This window comes from Puma concolor, chromosome B4, assembly GCF_028749965.1.
Source record: "Puma concolor isolate L17-30 chromosome B4, mPumCon1.1.hap2, whole genome shotgun sequence".
NCBI lineage: Eukaryota > Metazoa > Chordata > Mammalia > Carnivora > Felidae > Puma > Puma concolor.
This window is the reverse complement of record NC_141673.1, coordinates 94016450-94041729: the sequence shown is the minus strand read 5'-3', so window position 1 is coordinate 94041729 and position 25280 is coordinate 94016450. Positions and strand designations below refer to the sequence as shown.

Here is a 25280-nt window from a genome sequence, read left to right as displayed (position 1 = left end):
TAACACTTCTTGAGTCCTTACTCTGTGTCAGGCACTGTGCTAATAACCACTTTAAAAACTTAAGAGAACAAAGCTAATGGTGGGCATTTCTATGCTGATACTTTATAATGAGGAACCCGCCGCGACCCTCAAATGATCACCCGGATTGCAGGCAGCTTCTATAATTGAGCCAGCCCGTTTGCCTGTTTCTTCTCTCATACAGTCACACCCTGCCTCTTTGATCCTGCTGTTACCAAATTTAAAATCTGTTCACACGATGGCAGTCGAGGCTAATTTGAATCTCAAAGTAATTATTTCTAGAGACCGAGGGTCCTAACAGCAAAGGAACCATAAACACTGATGAAATGCCCCACCCAGTGTTTGTTAGAAGAGAAGTAGATTCTCCCGGGTGGAGAATTGACCAGCGTCACCTCAGATGCACATAACAGCTGACGTAGAGCTTCTCTCTGTCCCTAGAACTGATTTCGTTGCTGCTGCCACTGCTGTTCGGGCAGTGGTGAGACCAGCTGGGCAGAGAACATACAGACGTGCCGGTCCAGCTGCCGGTCTTACTTTGAGTATCTTTGTAAGGGCCAAAGGAGAACAACATGATTTTTAAAAGGAGACTCTTTTATCTCAACCACCTCGGTATGACACCTCCCTTGTGCTCTTATGTGAAATGTTCAGGCCCGTCAGGAGAGTGGATCGAAGAACTGACTGAGAAGCCCCAGCATGTGAGCGTCCACGTTTTAAGCTCAACCACCGCTTTGATGTCCTGGACGTCTTCCCAAGAGAACTACAATGGCACCATCGTGTCTGTGGTGTCACTCACTTGCCAGAAACAAAAGGAGAGCCAGAGGCTAGAAAAGCAGTATTGCACTCAGGTAAAGGAACAGAAAACAATGCTGACGGGCTCATTCACCTGCTGTGGCACAGCCAGACAGGCAGAGCCAGGAGGCCGGTGCGAGAGGCTGTGCTGAGGTCTCCCCCGGGTGCGTTGTGCACGGGGGATGAGTGTGCATGGCTCTTCAGTGACATTCAGTGACAGTCTTCCTCCCTGTCCCTCTCAGGACTACCATCTCCCGTTTATTTCCATGCCTCATTCAGGAGACCTACGATGTGGGGGGGGGGGGGGGGGCACCTGGGGGCTTAGTCGGTTAAGCGTCCGACTTCGGCTCAGGTCATGATCTCATAGCTGGTGAGTTCGAGCCCCGCGTTGGGCTCTGTGCTGACAGTTTAGAGCCTGGAGCCTGCTTGGGATTCTGTGTCTCCCTCTCTCTCTGCCCCTCCCCTGCTCACACTCTGTCTCTCTGTCTCTCTCTCTCTCAAAAATAAACATTAAAAAACTTAAGGGAAAAAAAGAGACCTACGATGTGGCAGGTACTCTGATAGATGTTGGGGATCTAGATAATTTCTATGCATCTGCCCCTTGCAGAGTTTATAATCTAGTGAGAACAGAGCATAAGGGAACATACAGTTACTGCAGAGTATAAAATAAGGCCCAGGGAGCCCTTATGAGTTCACAGAAAGAAAGAGCTGGGCATGAGTAAATATGGATTGGGGCGAGAGGATTGGGAAAACTGGCCAGAGAAACTTTTACCTGGCAAGGAGAAAACCAAGCAGAAGATTCTGGGGAGTTTTTGTTTGTTTGTTTTACTTTTTCCATTTTCTTTTTCTTGTTATTTAAACTACAAAAAATAATTCATGCTCACCGGAAAACTAATTCAAAAATTAAAAGTACGAAAGGAAAAAAACTCCCCCTTCACTAATCGCAGCTAAGAAGAGCTTTTAAAAAAATTTTTTTTTAATTTTTTTTTTCAACGTTTATTTATTTTTGGGACAGAGAGAGACAGAGCATGAACGGGGGAGGGGCAGAGAGAGAGGGAGACACAGAATCGGAAACAGGCTCCAGGCTCCGAGCCATCAGCCCAGAGCCCGACGCGGGGCTCGAACTCACGGACCGCGAGATCGTGACCTGGCTGAAGTCGGACGCTTAACCGACTGCGCCACCCAGGCGCCCCTAAAAAAATTTTTTTTAAATGTTTATTTATTTTTGAGAGAGAGAGATAGAGTGGGAGCCGGGGAGGGGCAGAGAGAGAGGGAGACACAGAATCAGAAGCAGGCTCCAGGCTCTGAGCTCTCAGCACAGAGCCTGATGTCAGAGGCTTAACCCACTGAGCCACCCAGGTGCCCGTTGAGGAGAGCTTTGAAGGAGAAATAGGACTTAGCTGAGCACAAGGGAGCATGAAGGGTAAGTGGAAATGGGGAGCAAATTATTAGTTCTGGGAATGGCTACCAGAGTGAGCTTTCAGGCCCAACCATCCATCCGAAGGAAACCCTGCCACGTGGGCCCCGGGGCAGATCCTGCAGTCCGTCGCCCAGAAGTATCCACAGAGAGCCTGGTGCCCAGCCGTACTTTCCCAAAACTTGGTTTTATTTTTTCATATGGTCAAATGTACTGATTCTTGGTGTCTTACAAACAGAATATTAACTTCCCCACAGATAAAATTATCAACTCATGTGTCATACACTAGAAATATAATACTCAAATACAACAGTTGCTATATGAAAGCTTTTAGGGCATTTAATGAAATTCAAAGAGTGAGAAACTTGAAACTGATAAGATGAATTTAGGAATCCTGGCCTTTGGAGTGCCAGAAAGGCTTAAAAGTACTGAGATAGGCTCTTACTTGAGGATGAGGCTACCCCTTGACTTCAATTAAATTAGGGAGTAAATATGCTAAACAGATTAACTTGTAATCACGACTCACTGTGCAGTTTACTAGCTTCCTTTCCTGAGCCTACCGAAAACGGCTGACTGGTTACATTGCTAGAAACATCCGTTTCTCTTACAGAACATGACATAGAACTTGACTGCTCCAAGGTACATTGCTTCGCCCTTCATCTGATGTACAAATTATGTATCTTTTGCATAGAAGCCAAAGGCTAACGGTATAGATAGTTTGTAAATTATAAATGAGCCAGAAAAGGCTGGTCTAAGTGTACTTTGACAGTGCCTTCTTGAGATGCAAACATGAAACTGTTAAGGATTACAGGCAAGAAGGCCAATATTTAGAATGGAGGGCGGGATCTAGACCCGCCCGGATCTAGACCCGGGATCTAGACCTCACTGTGTGAGGCATTATCTCAATTACCAAAGGAACATTTTGAAGATTTTGTTATTACACCAACATTATCCATTGCCTCACTATACACGCATGCATGCGCGCACACACACACACACACACACACACAGGCACACACATATGTTTAGACGAGGAAACATTATTCAAAAAGTCTCAAAAACTGGCCTGCAGTCACGTGGCCATTAATCAAAAGAATCCAGAAGACAGTATCACCAGTACCTGTCTGACTTGGGCTTATTTCCTAAAGCAACTGTTATCCAGAAAAAAAAAAATTAATAGTTCTTTAATTCTGTCTGCAGTGGTACTGTGATTGCATTCAACAGGAAATTCAAGATTTCCTGCAGCTCAAAAATAAGAGTGATTCTAAGGCTAAACACATACAGTAGTCCCTCCCCTTATTAATGATTTCACTTTCCATGGATTCAGTCACCCATGGTCACCCACAGGCCAGAAGCAGATGATCCTCCTGTGACATATAGTCAGAAGGTCAATAGTAGCCTAGCGATAGGTCGCAGTTTCTACGTCATTCATCTCACTCTGTCTCATCACACAGACATTTTATCGTGTCACGGCACCATAAGAAGAGAGCGTATAGTCCGGTAAGATATTTTGACACAGACTACATTCACACAACTTTAATTACAGTATACTGTGTAATTGTTTTTACTATTGGCTATTGTTGATCCCTTACTGTCCCTGATTCATAAATTAAACTTTACAATAGGTTTATAGGTATGTAGGTATAAGAAGAAACAGAGTACATACAGGGTTCGGTACTACCCATGGTTTCAGGCGTCCACTGGGGGTCTTAGAACACAGAATCCCCTGCAGATAAGGCGGGACTACTGTATTAACATTAAGATAATGTTTCACTATTTGATACTTTCACTCTCCCTACTTGGCATCTACCACTGACTATACCACAGGATCGTTGTTTATATATCACCCAGGTCATCCATGAGAGTCACTGCGAGTACCGTTACCCTCCCTTATACCACCGCTGATTTCTGCATGCTAGGTGGGTCCTAGTGCAAGATCCTAGAAATAAAAGAAATTTGACTCGAACCTTGAGTTCATGAGGCTTAAGAGTCTGGCCTTCCATGGACCCATTAATTTGAACTTGTCCAAATCCCACACGTGCTCTTCATGTCTGGTTGTTGTTTCGTGTATAAGTTTGCAGGCAACAAATGTTTGTGGAAAAGGGTGTTTTGCGTTGCATGCCCCCTAACAACCATCGTGGTGCTTTTCATTAATAAATATATGAGGAACATAAAGTCTGTGCTCCATCAGTGTTATACATAAAGGACCCTGTCAATTCTTCAAAGTAAACGTGCTCTCAGTACTTTCTCTGAAGACTCACACACAATCCTAAATTTCAGGATTAAAAAACGTTACATAATATATGTATGTATATATATTTTTTTTTAATTTATTTTTGAGACAGGGAGAGACAGAGCATGAACAGGGGAGGGTCAGAGAGAGAGAGACACAGAATCTGAAACAGGCTCCAGGCTCTGAGCTGTCAGCACAGAGCCCGACGCGGGGCTCAAACTCACGGACTGCGAGATTACCACCTGAGCAGAAGTCAGCCGCTTAACCGACTGAGCCACCCAGGCGCCCCTGTATATTTATTTTTAATGTGATCTGCCTTGGTCCCTAAGTGCCTTCCAACAATTTACACACCCTGTTATTTAATAGTCTGCATGTATTTCCTGTGCTAAGACATCTTTCCTCCTATTTCTTTAGCTGAAGAGGGATAAGGACTGGTGCCTCATTGGAGAGGCATTGGGCTGAACAGAATTCTCTGAAATGGAGATCAAGTGAGCTGGGAAAGGGAGAGAGGAAATAGTGAAATGCAAAGATGGGATGAAAATTGGGGAAGGGGATGTGGAATGATCCTCTGGAGAATAAAATACATATTATACACATTATTTACTAAGTAGAGTGCAGTGTACCTACTCCCAAGGTGGTCCAAGATAAATAAAGAGTGTGGAGGGATAAAAGCACAGATACCAGCTGGCAGCTTAGCAAATATTCGAAAACAGGGTGGCAGAAAGGAGTTGGTGTTTATTAATTGTTACCAAGGTTATTTGCAACACCGTTGCCCTCTTCTCCTTTTTTTTTAGTAGTGTGATGTATATACACATAGTTGCTTCTTATTAAAAAATCGAATCATGTCCCTAGGATGAATTTATTATGATGGCATATTTTTTGCATTGAGGTATAATTATCACATTATATTATATTAATGTCAGGTTGCAGCATAATGATTCAAGAGTCACATACATTGCAAGATGACCATCACAATAGGTGTAGTTGCCATCCATCACCATACAAAGTTACAAAATTTTTTTTCTAGGGTTGAGAACATTTAAGATTTACTCTCCTAGCAATTTTCAGATAGGCGATACAATATTACTAACTATAGTCATCACCACGCTGCATGTTACAGCCCCGTGACTTGTTTATTTCATAACTGGAAGTTTGTACCTCTTGACCCCCTTCACGCATGTCATCCTCCTGTGAACCCCTCTCCCCTCTGGCCACCCCCATTCTGTTCCCCATACCTATGAGCTTTGTTTTGTTTTGTCTGTTCATTTGTTTTGCTTTCTAGTTTCCTCACAGTGAAATCATACTATATTTGCCTTTCTCTTACTTATTTCAATAGTAAAATACCCTCAGGATATTAAATATGATGGCAAACTTAAGTGGCTATGACTTCAGGTAGTCATTTGAATAATCAGAATCAAGTAGTTGCCTAAAATATTATCAAACCAAAGAGATTTAACACCACCCTGAAGTAATCTACGCTTTGTCTGTCCTGCTATTCTAAATATTCTAAAGGAGTGATTAATGAGCTAGGTTAACATTCACAGGCATGCCTACATGTGCATAATATGTTGTTAAGTCTTAAAGGAAAGTTCGGAGCGACATTGATAATGCAACACCTATATGGTTCAATATAATATTGTTTATTTATATATGTGTGTAGGAGGGTCTGGAAGTTTGTCCCCCAAAATGCTGGAAGTGGGGGAAGGAGGATAGAAAAATTGCCAGTTAACTTCATTTGCTCTTCTGTTGGGTGAATAATTTTCGCAATGCGCATTATTAGTTTTATCATTTAAAAATGTATTTTAAAGAAATAAGCCAATGTTGCTTAGTTGTGCACAGCATACACATTCTTATTCATAGTTTGTCTCTTCAGGAAATGCTCCATCAGATGAGAATATCTAGTTGGCTAACTTTACCTAGATGGCTTCCAGCAGAATTCACATTCTAAAACATGGGCAAGGACACTTGGGTGGCTCAGTCAGTTGAGCGCCCAACTCTTGATGTTTGCTCAGGTGGTGATCTCCGTGGTCATGAACTCGTGATCTGGCAGTCACGAGGTGGAGCCCTGAGCCACACTCAGTGCGGAGCCTGATTGGGATCCTCTGTCTCCCTCTCTCTATGCCCTCCCCAACTCATGCTCTTTCTTTCTGTCTCTGTCTCTCTCAAAATAAATAAATAGACTTGTAAAAATAATAATAATTTTTAAAAAAGTAAAACATGGGCAAAAAATTCTGGTATGAGTGAGTAGGAAAGAAGGGGCGGAAATGCTATTTTATGAATTCAACTTCATTTTATTTTGTTTAAGTTACTGGAAAAGAAATTATGGTATGCTGCTCCCCCTACTTAACATTTAGAGCAAGTTGTCCCAACTCAAGTTATACAATTCCTATTGTGTAGAATCAGTTTCTGGTATTAGAAAGGCTTAAAATTCATATCCATGAATTCTGTATTTATTCTTAAAATCATAACGAAGCTTAAAAAAAAACCTTATAGCATAGGTAAGCTGTCAACATTATTGTTCTTCTTTGATTTCTTTCTGGTCCTTTCCACAGTAATTTTACAATGTTATAATACCCTAGAGGCCAAAAATTGATGAGGAGTGAATTATCTTTATTGAATCTCTAGTTTCAATAGAAACCTGTGAGGTATATAAGCATCTTTGGGGCGCCTGGGTGGCGCAGTCAGTTAAGCGTCTGACTTCAGCCAGGTCACGATCTCGCGGTCCGTGAGTTCGAGCCCCGCGTCAGGCTCTGGGCTGATGGCTCGGAGCCTGGAGCCTGTTTCCGATGCTGTGTCTCTCTCTCTCTCTCTGCCCCTCCCCCGTTCATGCTCTGTTTCTCTCTGTCCCAAAAATAAATAAAAAACGTTGAAAAAAAAATTAAAAAAAAAAAAAAAAAAAAGCATCCTCACCTGTGAGGTATATAATAGTATTATCTATAGTTTATCAATCATGAAGCCACGCTAAGAATTATAAATAAATTCCCATGCTGATAAGAGGTAGAGTCAGGATTTGATTTCAGGCAGTCTGAATAGAGAACCTGTGTTCTCTCTACTAAGCAAGGCTGTCTTCAATATCATAGGCATTAAAGGTCACATTTCTTTTTTTTTTAAATTTTTTTTTTCAACGTGTTTTATTTATTTTTGGGACAGAGAGAGACAGAGCATGAACGGGGGAGGGGCAGAGAGAGAGGGAGACACAGAATCGGAAACAGGCTCCAGGCTCTGAGCCATCAGCCCAGAGCCTGACGTGGGGCTCGAACTCACAGACCGCGAGATCGTGACCTGGCTGAAGCCGGACGCTTAACCGACTGCGCCACCCAGGCGCCCCTAAAGGTCACATTTCTTGACCTGTAAACTGAACCATTAATCCTAGTGCATGCCAACATTTAACTTTAATAAGTACATTTTTTTAAATGTACATTTCATTCATCTGTCGGTTGTTTTTCTCTATATTGTATTTGTTACCTAACCAAAAGTTAAAAAAAAAAAAAAAAGAACAGTAAAGAAGGGCTCATCTATATGAGAAATATTTTCTACAACATTATTTTAAGGGGTCACAATAGCCTTCAGAAGCATTTCCTACTGTATCTTGATGCTTAGTCCCAGACTTGCCTGTAACAGCCATTGGAGGTCACAACACTAGGCTTCCAGTCCCAACACTGCATCTGAATATGTGACCTTGGCCATTTCCTGGTTTTACTGTTTTGATCTATTAAATGAGAGATTTGGAGCAGATAATCTCTGAGGTCATTTCCTTCTCTATAATTAGATATTATATGCTTCTTAGTGACGAGAGACCAAAGACATTCCTGCACTGATCTTTGTATGTTTTTAGCTGACACTACAATTTAGGATGTCAGACTACCCTTATGGTATTGCTGATTTGATTATGGTTAGAGGCTGATGTGTCTCTAGTGTACATGGTTCAAATTGACATTGATGGTATAAAGCAGTTCACGGGGCTTATTAAATCCAGCCGTAGAATTTGAATGTTCCGGGTTCCCTTCAGTGTTCACATAAACTATAAATCATGCTAATTTTGAAATCTGACCTTCCCCAGAACGAGCAAAGGCTTCTGGATTTCAAAGGCGTCTGCGGCTCCACAAAGAGTCCCTGAATATGGTATCAGCCTCTGTGTCACATTCTGAAAGCCCACCTCTAAATAAATCATGTTGGGTGTTTGGTTTAAAGGTGAACTCAAGCAAATCTATCATTGAAAATCTGGTTCCCGGTGCCCAGTACCAGGTCGTGATGTATCTAAGAAAAGGCCCTTTGATTGGCCCACCTTCAGATCCTGTGACATTTGCTATCGGTAAGTTGCCAGCCTCAAGAATTACTTTATCAGAGTACTTTTGGTGGGGAGGGGGACGCAGTGTCCATGCCCAAGTCATTAGCATCATATATGGGGGGTCCATACTCATTCACCCAATATTCTACATCCAGAGTCATAAATGACTACAGTTGTATAACCTGGGGTCTAAAGTTAGCAACTATTACTCAGAAAAATAACATCGGAGGCAAATATGATTTATTCAATGACCATATCAGAAGGGCAAAAACTCTAGTTTTAAGAAGTTTGAAGCCATTTCTAAGACATTCGAAAAGATATTAAACCTTTCTTCTTGGCTCTCTTTTCTCATCTTTCCCTGCTTCTTCTTAGTTCCAACAGGAATAAAGGATTTAATGCTCTATCCCTTGGGTCCTACGGCAGTGGTTCTGAGCTGGAGCAGACCTTACTTAGGAGTGTTCAGAAAATATGTAGTTGAAATGTTTTATTTCAACCCTGCAACAATGACATCAGAGTGGACAACATACTATGAAATAGCAGCGACTATCTCCTTAACTGCATCAGTGGTAATGGTTCCTTAAGTAGCCGTCACACTTCCTGTGTAAAGAAATTTGCCTTTCTGTACCAAGTGTGTCAGAAAAAGTTACCTGTAAATACACATGGGTGGTTTGCTACCTTCAAGATTTTTTTTAGTTGTTTTTGCGTGTAGGACTGTTTTTTTCCGAGGGAGAGATTGAGAGAGAGAGATTGAGAGAGAGAAAGAGAGAGAAATAATTATGTGAAGCATGCTTTCACCCCTAATTGGGCATATCCACGTTTTAATAGAGCTGAGAGCTTATTGTCCCTCTCTGTCCCTAGGAGGAAAACACAAAAAGTTACCGTTAGTCATTCAATAATTAGTTGACACTGTTTTAACACTAGTGATGAGTATTCTTAACATCTACACATCACTTAAATACCTATGATGTCAGGCTATTAGAGGATGCTTTTCTTTCTTTTTAAAAAAATCTTTTTTAATGTTTATTTATTTTTGAAGGAGAGAGAGACAGAGTATGAGCGGGGGAGGGACAGAGAGAGAGGGAGACAGAGAATCTGAAACAGGCTCCAGGCTCTGAGCTGTCAACCCAGAGCCCAGTGTGGGGCTCGAACCCACAAACTGTGAGATTATGACCTGAGCTGAAGTCGGACGCTTAACCAACTGAGGTTTGTTGCAACCAGGTGCAACTAGAGGATGCTTTTCAAGAGAGCAGGGAAAGATTGCGCTTTCTGAGGCTGGAATAATTTCTAAGGCACAGGTCACACATGAAGTGCATGATTGCCCTCTACCCGGTTGATGTCTCTGGTATTTGCCACCCAACCAGCATGAATGATTATGGTCCAAACTGGGAGAACACAAAGTCGTGAGAGGCCAGTTTTTGTAGAAATAGGGGAATGTGTATGTACAGTCGCTTACAAATAAGTACTATTTCACATGCGTAATACAACGTAGGAAACTGCAAAACGAGACCAATATTAGTAACATTTGACTCAATACCTATGAATCACTTTTTTAAAAGTTCTGTTTGTAGATCATTCTATTTACATGCAGATATACATACATGTATATACATACAATACAAAAAGGTATGGGAAGGAAAATAAAAAATACTTATTGATAATTTTCATGACCTAATAAAAGTAACTCTATTCCAAAAATAGGATTTTTTTCCCCCTTGCTCTTTTGTCTCCTTGCTCTTTTTAGAGGATAGCCAATCTGCTGCCAGCATGGTACTACAACTTTCGAGTTACCATGGTAACATGGGGAGACCCAGAACTGAGCTGTTGCGACAGCTCCACCATAAGCTTCATAACAGGTGAGTGGTGTTATGGGAACGGCTTCCACAGGGAGAGAACGCCATTTTGAGGAGTTTCTGAAGAGATACATCTCCAGAAAGCGCTAGGCACTCACCCAGCACTGACTGAAGCTCAGTCTCATGGAAGCTAGTATCCTTGATTCTGAAAGTTCATTATTTGTTTAAATGATAGTCTTTGAAAATCAAAATACATTTTCATCCTGAGTCATTGTCCTTTATTTATGTGCCCCTGTTTGGAATCGATTAGAATAGAGATGTGGCAGACAGAACTTTGGGCTTCAACTGATTTTATCCACTCAATGATTTTGTTTGCTAAAGTGCCTCCATTTCCTTATTAATTAAAGTTTTAAAGTCACAGGCTGATGGCAGCATTGTCCAGAGCAGGAGTTAAAACAGGCTTTGGAGACTGATGGACCTGGGTTTGAATCACGGATCGGCCATCTACCCTGTGTAACCTGTGCATGTTAACTTTTGTAAGCCTTGGGGGTTTTTTTAAAAGCACTGAAACAGTTGTTAGCTCATTTTCATATAGCAGAGATAGATAACAGAGGTGGTCAGAGATGGCAATGAAAGGGGGATTTCATCAAAGAAACACTGACTATTTCTGAATCCTATTTGAACTACGATTTTTCAGGAACTTTTGGTTGGACTACAAGGCTATAATTAGTGTTATACTGAGAGAAGATGTGAGAAAAATATGTTTAGGTGAAGAAAAATGTTACCAAAATATATTCTTCTCTGGACATCTAGTTTTACTCTGTCAGACTTTATCAATGAAAGAAAATGCAAAGAAATTAATTGCGTGGGAGCACCTGGCTGGCCCAGTTGGTAGAGCATGCAACTCTTGATCTCTGGGTTGTGAGTTCGAGCCCCATGTTGAGTATAGAGATTACTTAAAAATAAAATCTTAAAAAAAAAGAATAAATTAATCATGTGAATTCTTACACTATCAACATACATAGTATATCCCTTTCCTTTACTAGACAATTATCTGGAGCTCCCTGTGTTCCAGATATTAATAGTAATACTAGAGTAGACAAGTGAAAGACTACCAAAATATCAAAGAGGTAGAAAATACCAATTATGTGATGAGTAGTGTGTGAGCTTCTTGACTATATTAATAATTGCATACTTAATTTTAGTTCCATTTACCATATAAATGATTCATACAGCTTAACTTTATTGACATTGCCTTTCTGAGAATACTCTTTCCCCCTCAGACAGAGACGTCTGAAAAGAGCCCAGACTTTGCATCTGAAGACGTGATTGGGCAGACCTGGCCCTCCAGAATTCTAGCTGTCAGACTTTGAGCAAATTGTCCTAATGATCCTCGACTTCTTTTTTCTCATTGGCAGAATTCAAAATGTGACCTAACAACCGGCTAATAGAGCAAGACCAAGTGTTTTAGAACTCTCTGCAATAAAGCAGAAAACCACCTTGCCAGGCTCTCTATGGTGTCTCTGAAGGGGGACACTGGAAATGAACCATTAACAGGATTTGGAGTTCTGGACTCAAGTGGCTTAGGTGTGCCTTTCAGAGCTGGGAACTGACTGGGACCTGGCAAAAGTTATGGGCCTGGCAAGTCTGAATAGTTCTATGGTTAATAAGTGAGCTGCTTGGCTAGGTGAGCAGTCTGTTGTCTCCAACAAATTGATCTTTGTGAACTCCTTATCTTTTCCTGGGACAATCTCCTATTTTAGTGTATGTGCTGCCAAAGCAAGCCCTCCTGGGACTATCTCCTAAGTCATGCTGACACTGTCCCTTCAAGGTGTCACCTAAGCATATGAATATAGACAGTCTCAACTCTCCCATCTGTCAAATAGGCATAATAATATTTCACAGGTAGTGTGAGAAGTAAATTATATAATATAAATCATTATTAAAATATATATGGGCACTGACTTATTTTTAGACTTATTTTTAAAGCCAATTGAAATCTTTGCCTTATCTCGTTTTGCTTTTCTTCCCTCGTCTCAAGTTTAAAGCAAACAAGGATATCACACTTCTCTTTCCTGTGCTTTTAGTTGTGATCCAAAACACCAAATCATGTGATATAAAAGGATACAGGAATAAAATATTTGAATAAGGTGTGATTTATTAGGATCTCTGGACTACTGTCTTTGTTAGGCAACTTTGTCTGCAAGTCAAATGCATAGTAATTATGCCAGTGTACCAAATTATGTTTAATAAACAAATAGTGACATCTTGTGGCCTTTCAACAATATGCTGAATTTTAAGGCAACAACATGGAGTATAAAAATCTAAAGATCTAGTTAATTATTTATGTGCGGGGATCTGTGTTAATACTTATACAATTTTAAATACGTTTCCGGGTTTGCAATTTTAAAAGTGTTTCTTGTCCTCAATAGAATTAGAACATGAGAAAATATCCTTTGGCAAAATATAAGTATAGATACATATGTATAACGAAGTACATAGAAATATAATGGAGGAAAGAAGCCACAGGTATTATTCTCTTTATTAGGCTATTCTGAAATACGATTTGGGTTTGTGTTAACTTGCTTGCTACAGAAATGTATTTTACGCTCTATATTACAAGTCTCTTCCGTAAAAATTGTTCTAGAAAGCATAGTTATGACTGTTTGTTACGAGTACTCGTAGTGTATCGAGGAAACACTTCATGGTTTATAGAAATTCTCCTCCAGATATTTCCTTTGGTCTTGTGCCATCTCTCAGAATGGAACACTTGCTTGTCCAAACCAGTACACATAGGGAACTGAAATTCAACTGTGTGTGCGTGTTTCCTAAAAGCTTCAGAATTATCAGTTAAGTTTAAAAAATAATTAAAATATACATTCAGAGCTCATATATTATAAAGCTGGTAATGAACTCTCCTCCCCATTAAAAAATTTGCATTTAAATGTGTCAGAATGTAAAATAAATGAAGAAACTCAGTGTTAGAAGTTAGCTTTGTGGTGCGATAAAAGAGCCCTTCTTTCCTTCCTTGCTACTTGCTTCAGTAACATTTATTAAAAGCCTACTTTTTGCAAGGTGCTGGTTAGACATGATCAATGGTATTGCTTTGTGATTTTATATAAACAATAATTTATTTTCTGCCCCTCTAACCATTGATCTTACTGCCCTTTATTTCTATAAACATCTTTGCTATACCACAATAAAAAATATACTTTTATAGGACCCCAAGTTTTCCAGTACTGCTTGGAAAATCAATTCGATAATGCCTTATACTATTAATTTATTGATGCAACAAGTGGATGCAAAAAAGTGAACATTTTAGGAATCTTCTAACTATGAAATCAATATAAAAGACCTGATATCCTCAGGTACAGATGGGTCTGGCCGCCTTGTGTCTGGGCCATACAAGGTGGGGACCCAGGAAATCAGTGCCCAACTTTTACCACCAACCTTCATTATGTTACTGAGAGGTCCTGGGATCCCCAGGACCATCCTATGGTGTGAATTTTTTAAAGTTTATTTATTTTGAGAGAGAGAGAGAGAGAGAGAGAGGGAGAGAGAGAGAGAGAAAGCATGTGAGTGAGCGGGAGAGGGGCAGAGAGAGAGAGTGAGAATCCCAAGCAGGCTCAACGATGTCAGTGAGGAGCCCAATGCAGGACTCAAACCCATGAACCATGAGATCATGACCTGAACCAAGATCAAGAGTCCGATGCTTAACCAACTGAGGCACCAGGTACCCCTTTATGGTGTGAATTTTAATTCTCTAAATTAACTCTACATGGGATTGCATTCTCTATTGGTAAGTACTTTAATTATTATTAGTCTCTTATTAAACTAAAATGTGTCTCTTACCTTCCTTGTAGCCCCAGTTGCTCCAGAAATCACATCTGTGGAGTATTTCAACAGTCTGTTATATATCAGTTGGACATATGGAGACGACACAACTGACCTCTCCCATTCTAGAATGTTACACTGGATGGTTGTTGCAGAAGGAAAGAAGAAAATTAAAAAGAGTGTATGTTTTTTTGAATCCCAATATCGGGCATCTGAACGTTTATTTACATGAACTCTTGAAAACCATTAAGCAAACACTTATTGAAACATTAAACAAATGGTTTATGCCAGTTGGCACTGTTTTGGGCTCCGGAGAAGGGACAGTAAAAAAAAATTAAATTCCTCCTTTCAGAGAGTTTACCTTTTAATCTTTAATAGTGATCTCTAATAGTTAAAACTACTCATCCTTTACATTGAAAGTTATGATTTGAGGTTTTTATTCAGGATGTCAAACATTTTCAAGAAAACCACAGTTAATATGTTTTGATATTTTCTCCATATATCACCAATGCCTAAATATTTGGGTACATTGGAAATACTGATTTTTCTCCTGCTTTATTACACTTTTGACATGGCGTTAGGCTACAGACTAAACTACTGTAAAAAAAAAAAAAGAGCATAGCTCGAAGAAAATTAAGGCTTGTTTCTCTCATGCTAGCATAGAACTGTCAGAGCACCTCTGCTGTAAAGGATCAATCATCCAGGGGTCCAGATTCTTTCTGTCTTGTTGTTTCTTCTAGAACTGTGTAGTCTTCATTTGCATAGCTGAACCTTATCATCATTATATCCATATTCTAGCATGCGGGGAGAGGAAAGGAGAAGATATGGAGGCCCAGCACTTACAGAGTGTAGACAGGATTATAAGCTGCCCATATGACTTCCATTTATGATCCATTGGTTAGAAGTAGATAGCATGGTTCCCTCTAGCTATAGAGGAAACTAGGAAATGTAGTCTTTAGTTAAGAAACCAGGTGGCTATAGATATGACTAGGTGTCTTCTGAGCTTCTCAGCTAGGGCTGAGTTATATACATATCAGCAGACACCTAGCAGTTGCCTTTTCTAAAATTTGCTGTGAATAAGAAGAAAAGTATCAAAGTAGTACCTATTCTAAATAGAGGATTAATTGCAAAAATGTCCTGATATTTATTGTGCACGTGTAGAGCTACCTTGCATTTGGTTCAGTTGAGGAATTCATATCATTTTCAAAGGAAATAAAGTATCCGTAGGGTTGTAATCAACTGTAGAAAGCAGCATAGAATAGAGAGAATGCCTACCATAGCCCTGTAGTTGTTTGGAGTGGTATTCTAGTTCAAGTTCATTAGAAGTTTAAACCTTCAATCTTGATGGATCTTTCAGGTAACACGCAATGTCATGACTGCGATTCTCAGTCTGCCTCCAGGAGATATCTACAACCTCTCAGTAACCGCTTGCACTGAAAGAGGAAGTAATACCTCCATGCTCCGCCTTGTCAAGCTAGGTAAGAAAAATATACCTGGGGGTGTTTGTGAAAATAGTCATGCCCAGAGAACTAGCGTTTGCATCTCTTGATTTGTCATGGTCTTTTCAATTCGATGAAATAACAGAAAAATGTTCACTCTCTTTCATAAGTGCAACATAAACATGTATGTTCAACTTAAATGTTTATGTATTTTTGAGAGACAGAGAATGAGCAGGAGAGGGGCAGAGAGAGAGAGAGGAGGGCAGAAGATCCAAAGCAGGCTCTGTGCTTATAGCAGAGATCCTGACGCATGGCTCCAACTCATGAACTGTGAGATTATGACCTGAGCTTAAGTCGGACACTTAACCGACTGAGCCACCCAGGCGCCCTCGTTCAACTTAATATAGGTTTCTGTGAATGGAATATTTGCTATTCTGGGAGTCAGGAGTATTCCCCATCCTTAGTGAGATTAGAGAAACGAAGAAGTTTTAGGAATTTAGAAAAGGAAAAGCCTTAGAGATTATCTAGTGCAGTGCTTTCAACCCCTATCAGACACCATTCCTTTCTCATGTAAGTATTATGTGATGCCCTTTTTAATATCTCAAATTGAGACTTATAGATAAAATAACCCACCTACTGATTTTCAAAGTTGATATAATGTCCTAACTATAGTGTAAAACCAAGGTAAAAGAAAAAATTATAACAAAATCATATGGATTCCCTGTGTATTTGTTCAGATACAGTGCTTCTGTAAGTCATAATGGAATTGTCTAATGACTGCACATAATTAAAATGAAAAAGTTGAAGTTTACAAGCAGTGAAGGAATCAGTAGTTCTTCCATGCACGTATAAAAGGAAATAAAGGAGTGAATAAATAACTGAGCAAGCATAAGTACAAGTGGACCCTTGAATAAAAGTTAGAATTAGGATAAGTAGTAAGAGACTACATGTATTTGCATGTGATGAGAGAAAGAGGAAAATAACCTTAATTAAAGTAAAGAGAACATGCCAAGAAAAATAATAGGCTGTGGATGAGGGGAAATGAGGAAAGTGTAATATTCTTGCAAATGAGCTGGAAATGATTGTGTAGTGTAGTGTCAAAATAATTATTTATATTATGAAATACAACTAGGAAGTGACACTATTTAGCACAAAACACATCTTCTACATTCAACAGTTTTCCACATAGTGAGGTATACATTTAGTTTCTGATACATAAAGGGACCTCAGGGATAATAGTCTATAATCAGCAGCGGCAAGAGAATGGATTGGCAAAAAGTTGTGGGGTAGTGTCAGTGTAAGAGGGGCCACCTAGAAATGAATGCACTTCAATGTGTGATTTTCACAGCAGAGATCTCCTTTTTATATTTTGAAAATTAACAGTATAGAGAATGGTAATATTGAAAATAAGAATATTTTCAAAACACTTAATGCAACTTACTGACATCCTGTTTCGTATGTCTGCTAATTTATAGTCTGTATCTAAGTCTGTTCCTAAGAGTGTCAAATTGTCACTCTCACCACATATGTTTATAGGTGTAGCTGTAGGTAAAGACTGATCCAGGGTGTTTTATTAGCAGCTTAAACAAACACCCGGAGTACCATTGCTGGTAGGGATGTAGCTTTAGAAAACTCGTAGCAAATCCCAAACAAAACAAAACAAAACAAAACAAAACAAAACAAAACACAGTCTTTCCTTAGTTTCCCCAGTAGTTGCTTTTCTCTATAATTCAGTGCATAAAACACTCAGTCTTAAATCTTTTTGTCTTCTATTGGCCATGGCAAAAATTAAATCCTCACACTGACACCCTTTAAAATTAGGGTTGTCCGGGTGGTGCAGTTGGTTAAGTATCTGACTTCAGCTCGGGTCATAATCTCATGGTTTGAACATCGGGCTCTGTGCTGACAGCTGGGAGCCTGGAGCCTGCTTCGAATTCTGTGTCTCCCTCTCTCTCTGCCCCTCTCCCACTCACACTCTGTCTGTCTGTCTGTCTCTCTCTCTCTCTCAAAAATAAATAAACATTAACAAATTTTTAAATAAATAAATAAAATTAAATAGGTAGCTGGAGATACATAACATATTAAATAGAAACTATTGGCAGAAAAAGTAAATTATTGAGTAATTTGTAAATAACACCTTAATTCCATTTAGGTATTTTTCTTAATGACAACTTTCTTCTAAATTATTTTACTCAACTTCCGGAAAATCTTTTCTAACATTATTATGTGATAAAGTACTTGCAATTACATTTATAGTGGATTTATTCTGGTATGACATTACAAACATATGTGGGATGTGGACTTGGGACAGTTTTTCTGTTTGGAGCTTTCTTGATCATTGCAGAACATCTAGCATTTCTGCTTCCTGCCTACAGAAGCCCAGTTAACAACCTTCCTGGTGGCTATTAAAAACATGCCTACAAATTTACAAACACCTTCCCATTGAGAACCACGAGTTCAATTTCATTCACTGCAGGCAATCTGCTCTTCTTCCCCAACGGTCTGTACTTCAACTCTAGGAATGTGGAGATCACCAGCTTCCAACGTTGTGTGATCTGTCTATAAAAAAAAATTGCCTGCCTATCACTTGCAACTGCTATCTCTGATTTTGTCCTTCGTGGATATAAAAATCCATTCAAAACTCGTTTCCAGGTAACTGGAATTGCTTAAAGATTATGCTCACATTCCCCATGACTTTCTTTTCCCCAGCTTTATGATTACAGGAGGCTGTAAGTGTTTCTTGGGTCCTAGCTGCTTTCTCTAACTCATTTGGTTTGTTCAGAGGTGAGTCTTACCAAAGCAGCAATTAGGGAGCCTATCGAGAGCCTCACTGTTGCCATAATGTGACATTATGGTTGATATATGATCAGGAGTATGAGTTAAATTCCTGAGCTGGTACAATTATACTCACACTACACAGGCATATGAGTAAAAATCATGATAGTTCCCAGCCCAAATTTATCATGAGGTTTTGAGGTTCCATATCTTCCTGTTAGCAGGCAGGACTACTTAAACCAGTGCAGAAAGGTCCTTTAAACTTTTCAAGAAGGGAAGGCCAGTTTCCATAAAAATTATTTCTTAAAATCAATAAGGTTTTCCTTTTTATGATCTAAATATCAGACAAAATACTGCTTCTACATCGTTGCTCTCTGAAAACAAGACAATCTGTATATAATGTGCCTGAACTCGGCCTTTTTCCCCCTGAAAACTAAATAATTTCACTTGTCATCCATTTGTCTAGAAGTCTATTTTCTATTCCACTCATCACACTATTGTTTTTTGGTTCTTTCAATTTTCCATAACACATATGGCCTTGCCTACTGTAGGTGCTCAATAGATATTTATTGAACCGAACTGCAACCACAGACCTCAAAGTTGAATACATTCTACCAAATTTTATCTTTCAAAGAAGTAAAATAACATTTTGCTTTAGTAATAACTGATTGCAGTTATCTTATTTCATAGAACTTTCATTCTAGTCATTTTATGTTCCTTTATAGCATTCATTCGGTGTTCCATAGAAGTCATATGAATTCTACTTTACAGAAACCTGCAACTCTGGCACACAGATTTTTAAGGCTAGTGTGAATCAGAATGATGTTGTTAAAGCTAGGACCAAAACTGGTTTGGCTAACCCTGAGGTCGGTTTCTCTGTGATAAAAGCCTCTTTGCAATGGCTCTACTTGGTATCATGGAGGACAGGATCTACATCTATGGGAAGAAACCAGGCTATGATTGAGTCCAGTATAATATAAAGTAATCCAGGATGGTATGTGCAAGGGTAGAGAGCCTCAAAGCAATTGCCAAAGATTCTCAAATATTATGTCACCGATCAGCATCCACAAGAAGACATCTACCAACAGTGATACTGTTTGCAGGGCATTGAGCCCATCATCCTATTAAGAATTGTAGGTTGTCAGCAGTTTCACGGTACCATGGGGGTATGTGATGACAGTTCCCTTTGGCAGTCAATACAAATGTGAATCAAATCTGCGCTAAGAAATGTCATTTTACAAGAACTTACTGGTCTACATGCAACTGTGGCTTCAACCAGCAACCAGTCATAACTTCTGGTCTTGGTGAACCCACTTGAAACTCTGGGCCAACTTCAAGAGAATTGGGTAAGTTTACACCAGATAAGCAACCATTCAAAAAAGAAAGAAAGGGAAAGAAATAGGGATGAGAAGGGTTGGGCCTATCACAAAATAGCTCTATGGTAGTAGAATATCCATTCATGAATTCATTCAACGAATACATACTGAGAACCTTCTAAGAATTGCCCAGATGCCAGACTACTTGTAATAATGAACTCGAAGGGTTCAGTTTCTGTTCACAAGGAGCTTAGGATCTGCCGAAGGGGGAGATGGTAAGAAGTGCTGTGTACCACATTAAAACAGGGTAGTGTGGGACAGTGTATAAGCAGCAAACCTTTCTCTGAGGAAGCAATGATGAGAGATATGAATCACAAGAAAGGATCTGCCATGAAAAGTTTGGGAAAGGGCATGCAAAGCAGAAGGAATAGGCAGAGACCAAATTATACAGGATTTTTAAGAAGATGGAGTTGAGATTTTATTTTGAGTGTAATAAGAGAGAATTTAAAGAATTAAAAATAAACAATCTGACATATTTAAAATAATCCCTCTGGTTGCTCAAGGGAGGAAGGATTGTTGGGTTACCAGTGAAGATAGGGAGACCGATTAAGGCACCATGTGCCCTAACTTTAAAAATAACATTCCCGTTTCGGTTTTCTTCTTCAATATTACTTTGGCTATTCAGGGTCTTTTGTGGTTCCATACAAATTTTAGGATTGCTTGTTCTAGTTTCAAGAAGAATGCTGGTGAAATTTTGATTGGGATTGCATTGAATGTGTAGATTGCTTTGGGTAGTATGGACATTTTAACAATATTTATTCTTCCAATCCATGAACATGGAATGTTTTTCTATTTATTTATATCTTCTTCAATTTCTTTCATAAGTGTTCTATAGTTTTCAGCATACAGATCTTTTACATCTTTGGTTAGGTTTATTCCTAGGTATTCTATGATTCTTGGTGCAATTGTGAATGGGACCAGTTTCTTTATTTGCCTTTCTGTTGCTTCATTATTAGTGTATAAGAATGCAACTGATTTCTGTACATTAATTTTGTATCCTGCAACCTTGTTGAATTCACGTATCAGTTCTAGCAGACTTTTGGTGGAGTCTGTCGGGTTTTCCATGTATAATATCATGTCATCTGCAAAAAGTGAAAGCTTGACTTCATCTTTGCCAATTTTGATGCCTTTGATTTCCTTTTGTTGTCTGATTGCTGATGCTAGAACTTCCAACACTATGTTAAGCAACAGAGGTGAGACTGGATAAAGAATTTGTGGTTTATATATGCAATGGAATACTACTTGGCAATGAGAAAGAATGAAAAATGGCTTTTTGTAGCAACGTGGATGGAACTGGAGAGTGTTATGCTAAGTGAAATAAGTCATACAGAGAAAGACAGATACCATATGTTTTCACTCTTATGTGGATCCTGAGAAACTTAACAGAAGACCATGGGTGAGGGGAAGGGGGAGAAAAAAAGTTACAGAGAGGGAAAGATGCAAACCATAAGAGATTCTTAGAAACTGAGAATAAACTGAGGGTTGATGGTGGGTGGGATGGAGGGGAAAGTGGGTGATGGGCATTGAGGAGGGTACCTGTTGGGATGAGCACTGGGTGTTTTATGGAAACCAATTTGACAATAAATTTCATATTAAAAAAATAGCATTCTAATTCGGGGCGCCTGGGTGACTCAGTTGGTTAAGTGTCTGACTTCGACTCAGGTCTTGATCTCACAGTTCGTGAGTTCGAGCCCCATATCAGGCTCTGTGCTGACAGCTCAGAGCCTGGAGCCTGCTTTGGATTCTGTATCTCCCTCTTTCTCTGCCCCTCCCTCACTCATGCTCTATCTCTCAAAAATAAATAAACGTGAAAAAAAAAAATAACATTCTAATTCAGTAAGTTCCATTGGAAATGAGGGCAACTTTTAGTTAAGTGGTAATAATGGAGATGAAGACAAATGGACAGAATTTAGGAGTTATTTTGGAGGTTGTGTCCATAGAACTTGCTTGTGGGGTGAAAATAGGAAATAAGAGAAAGGGAAATTAAAATTAACTCCTAGGCTTTACTCTTAAGCAACTAGGCTGGATGGTGGTACAATTCACTGAGACTGACACAACTAGAAAAACTAGAAAAGGAGTGACTTTGGGATAGGATGAGAATCAAAGATTCTTCTCTGGACTAAAAAAAAACAAAACCAAACTGAGAGGTCATCCAAATACAGTTGTCAAATAAAATGATTCTTGTTATGTGTCTGAATATCAGCAGCGAATTCTGGGCTAGAAATATAAATTTTGGAGTGTCTAGATGAGATCACTAACTAGTAAGCAGAAATAGAGAAGAACCACTTCCAGCACTTGGACACTGAGCAGAGAGACTGGGAAGGTATAGCCAACGAGGTCAGGGAAAACCAAAAACAGAATGTATACACCATCACTGTCAAACTTCTGCAGTATCCTGACCACAGCTGTGTTCAGACAGGTTCAAGATAAGGAATCAGGTAACTTCAGTGCCAGGAGAGGTTTGGAGGTAATTGAATGAAATGTCCTCATCTGAGCAAGCTGCAACCTAGAGAAATTTGACTTCACACATTGTTGAGTCTGAGTCAAGAAACAGTGATTTGGCACTTTTTGTCCATCTGCTGTTTATGTTTTCCTGGATTTGGAGTGTATTTTTTTTCTATAAACTTCTTTTTTCAGTGAAAAACTCCTAATAGAGAAGGAAGGAATTTCACACCCACTGTGTGGTTTTCTCTCTTCCTCTTTTGGAGTTTGGGTATTAATAACATTGGCTTGATTTTCTTAATCTCAGTCATGAAAAACTTTATATAGATTAGAAACCTTTAAACATAGTTTGGCTATGGATAAGAAAGAATCAATATATTTTCAGGTGTTAGGAATTTGGGGCATATTACAATCTCTCGGTCATAAAATTTCAGTGATTACAAATAATTATTTCTATTTTGATGAAATGTAATTTCTTACTTAAGAAAAACCCAGCTATTATACAGTACTGCCCTTCATGATCTCATGCTCAGTTGAGAACATTTGTTTATTCTTATGTTGAAATCATTGAGTTAACAGTTTGGGAAATGGTTGCTTGGATATATGCAGCCCTTATTTTTGGTAAGAAGTGAGTGAAATGCTGTGAGTCAGAGCCTACTGAAGTCTAATGTACCTCTCTCTATCCTCCCGTGCCCTTTTCTTGGATCATGTCCTGGTAAGTGACTACCTTGTTACCCCTCTCACCCCCCACCAAAAAGAAATGAGCTTAATAAGATCTAAATGTGAATAAATTGTGTTAATGTAGCACAGAGAAAAGGAAAGATGGATGGATGAATGAATGTATGGAAGGGAAGAGGAAAGTGAAATAAGAAAGAAAATATGCATATCCGTTCTATCTCTCATCTATCTATCTATCTATCTATCTATCTATCTATCCATCTGTCCATCCATCCGTCCACCCATCTATATTGACTGCCAGTCAGAAAAAAAACTAATAAATTAATTAAACTACTATGCTTTGAAAAGTAATTTATTCTAGAGGCACCTGGGTGGCTCAGTCAGTTAGGCATCTGACTTCGGCTCAGATCACGATCTCATGGTTGACGAGTTCGAGCCCCGCATTGGGCTCTGTGCCGACATCTCCGAGCCTGGAGCCTGCTTCGGATTCTGTGTGTCTCTCTCTCCCTCTGCGCTTCCCCCACTCATTCTCTGTCTCTGTTTCAAAGATACACATTTAAAAAATTAATTTATTCTATCAATCAACACATATTTATTTAGCATTTACTATGTGTTACATACTAATCTAGGTGCTCAGAATACAGAAACGAACAAGACTGACAAAAATTTCTACCCTCATTCTACTGGAGAAAAAGAGACAATAAACACAAATATAAGGACGTCAGATGCTGTGGAGGAAAATGAGGCAGAGAAAGAAGCACAATGAGAAGCAGAGTGCAATTTTTGTAGGCGGTGGCATAAGTTAAGCTTCACTGTGAAGGTGATATTTCAGTCAAAACCTGAAGGAGGTAAAGGAGTGAGCCAAACAGATAACTGGGAGATTTTGTAGGCATAGGCAACTGCAGGTGCAAACCTCCAGAAGCAGTGGTATACCTGGAAGTTCAAGAAAAGATCAGGAAGGTAGTGTGGCTGAAGTGGAAGGAACAAGAGAGAGAGAGAGCAGTAGAAAAGAGGATAGAGAAGTAACAAAGGAGCAGATCATGTGGAGTCGTTGAAAAGACATTTCACACCAAGTGAGATGATATTCCAGTAGATGGTTCAAGCTAAGGAGTCATATGACCTGACAAGTTTCACAAGATCACTTTGGTAAGAATAGTGTTCAGGGATCAAGGTAAAACAGGAAACCAGGTAGATAAGATGACCTTACGTCCCAGTTACCACACATAATACCAGTTTACACTGCTATAGATCAGTTAAAGACTAGTCATCCTCTTTTGCAATTCTTTTCTTCCCTAAAAGTATTCCACTTTGGACATATTTGATAAATTACACAGTCACCTTAGAGTTAGGAGACTACTGCGTCTACCCAAATACAAGATTATACTTGCCTGTGCCAGGGTGGTTGCTGTGAAGGTGATGAGCCGTGAGCAGATTCAAAATTTATCTTGAAGATGCCAAGATCTTGGCCCTGAGCAGTTGGAAGGACAGAGGTGCTATTTATTGAGTTGGGGAAGATCATGGGAGAGGCAGATTTGGGTGAAAGATCAGAAGCTCAGATTTGGATGCATCCACATTTGAAGGTACCTGTTAAATATTAAGGAACAGATACTGAGTAGGCAATTAGATAAAAGAGCTTGGATTCTGGGAGATTTAAGGATTGGGGGTATAAGTTTGAGGGTCAGGAAACAGACTTGATGAAGTTATCAGGGAGTGAATGAAGAAGAAAGCATGCTATCCAAGGACTGAGCCCTGGCACTCCAATGTTAAGAAATGGAAATGGTGTGAGGGAACCAGCAAAAGAGCCAGAGAAGGAGTGGCCGGTAAAGGACAAAGGAGCACAGAAAAGTGTGATGTCCAAAGAACCAAGCGAAGAAAGTACTTGATTGATCAGCTTACACCTGCTGGTAAGTCAAGTAAGATGTGGAGTGAGAATTGGCAACCCAGGAGTTATTGGTGATTCAGAAAGGAGGCATTTGGGTGGAATAGTGAGGGAAAATTATGCTACTAAAAGTAATTCAAGAGAGGGCGCCTGGGTGGCTCAGTCGGTTAAGCTTCCACCCAAGTCATGATCTCACGGTTCATGAGTTCAAACCCCACATCGGGCTCTGCACTGACAGTGGGGAGCCTGCTTGGGATTCTCTCTCTCCACTCTCTCTCCCCCTGCCCTGCTCTCCTTCTCTCTCTCTCTCAAAATAAATAAA

The 25280-nt window shown here is 39.6% G+C and overlaps 1 protein-coding gene across 2 annotated transcripts in view; it reads left to right on the top strand.

Annotated features, from left to right (window-relative positions):
* PTPRO (protein tyrosine phosphatase receptor type O) overlaps positions 1-25280 on the top strand; it is a 243943-nt gene that overhangs the window by 158361 nt on the left and 60302 nt on the right. For both annotated transcript variants that reach the window (XM_086714005.1, XM_086714006.1), the window contains exons 7-12: positions 667-863; positions 8649-8769; positions 9118-9311; positions 10487-10598; positions 14399-14550; positions 15727-15847. In XM_086714005.1, coding sequence (XP_086570131.1) covers positions 667-863; positions 8649-8769; positions 9118-9311; positions 10487-10598; positions 14399-14550; positions 15727-15847 — 897 coding nt within the window. The remainder of the gene's footprint in view (positions 1-666; positions 864-8648; positions 8770-9117; positions 9312-10486; positions 10599-14398; positions 14551-15726; positions 15848-25280) is intronic.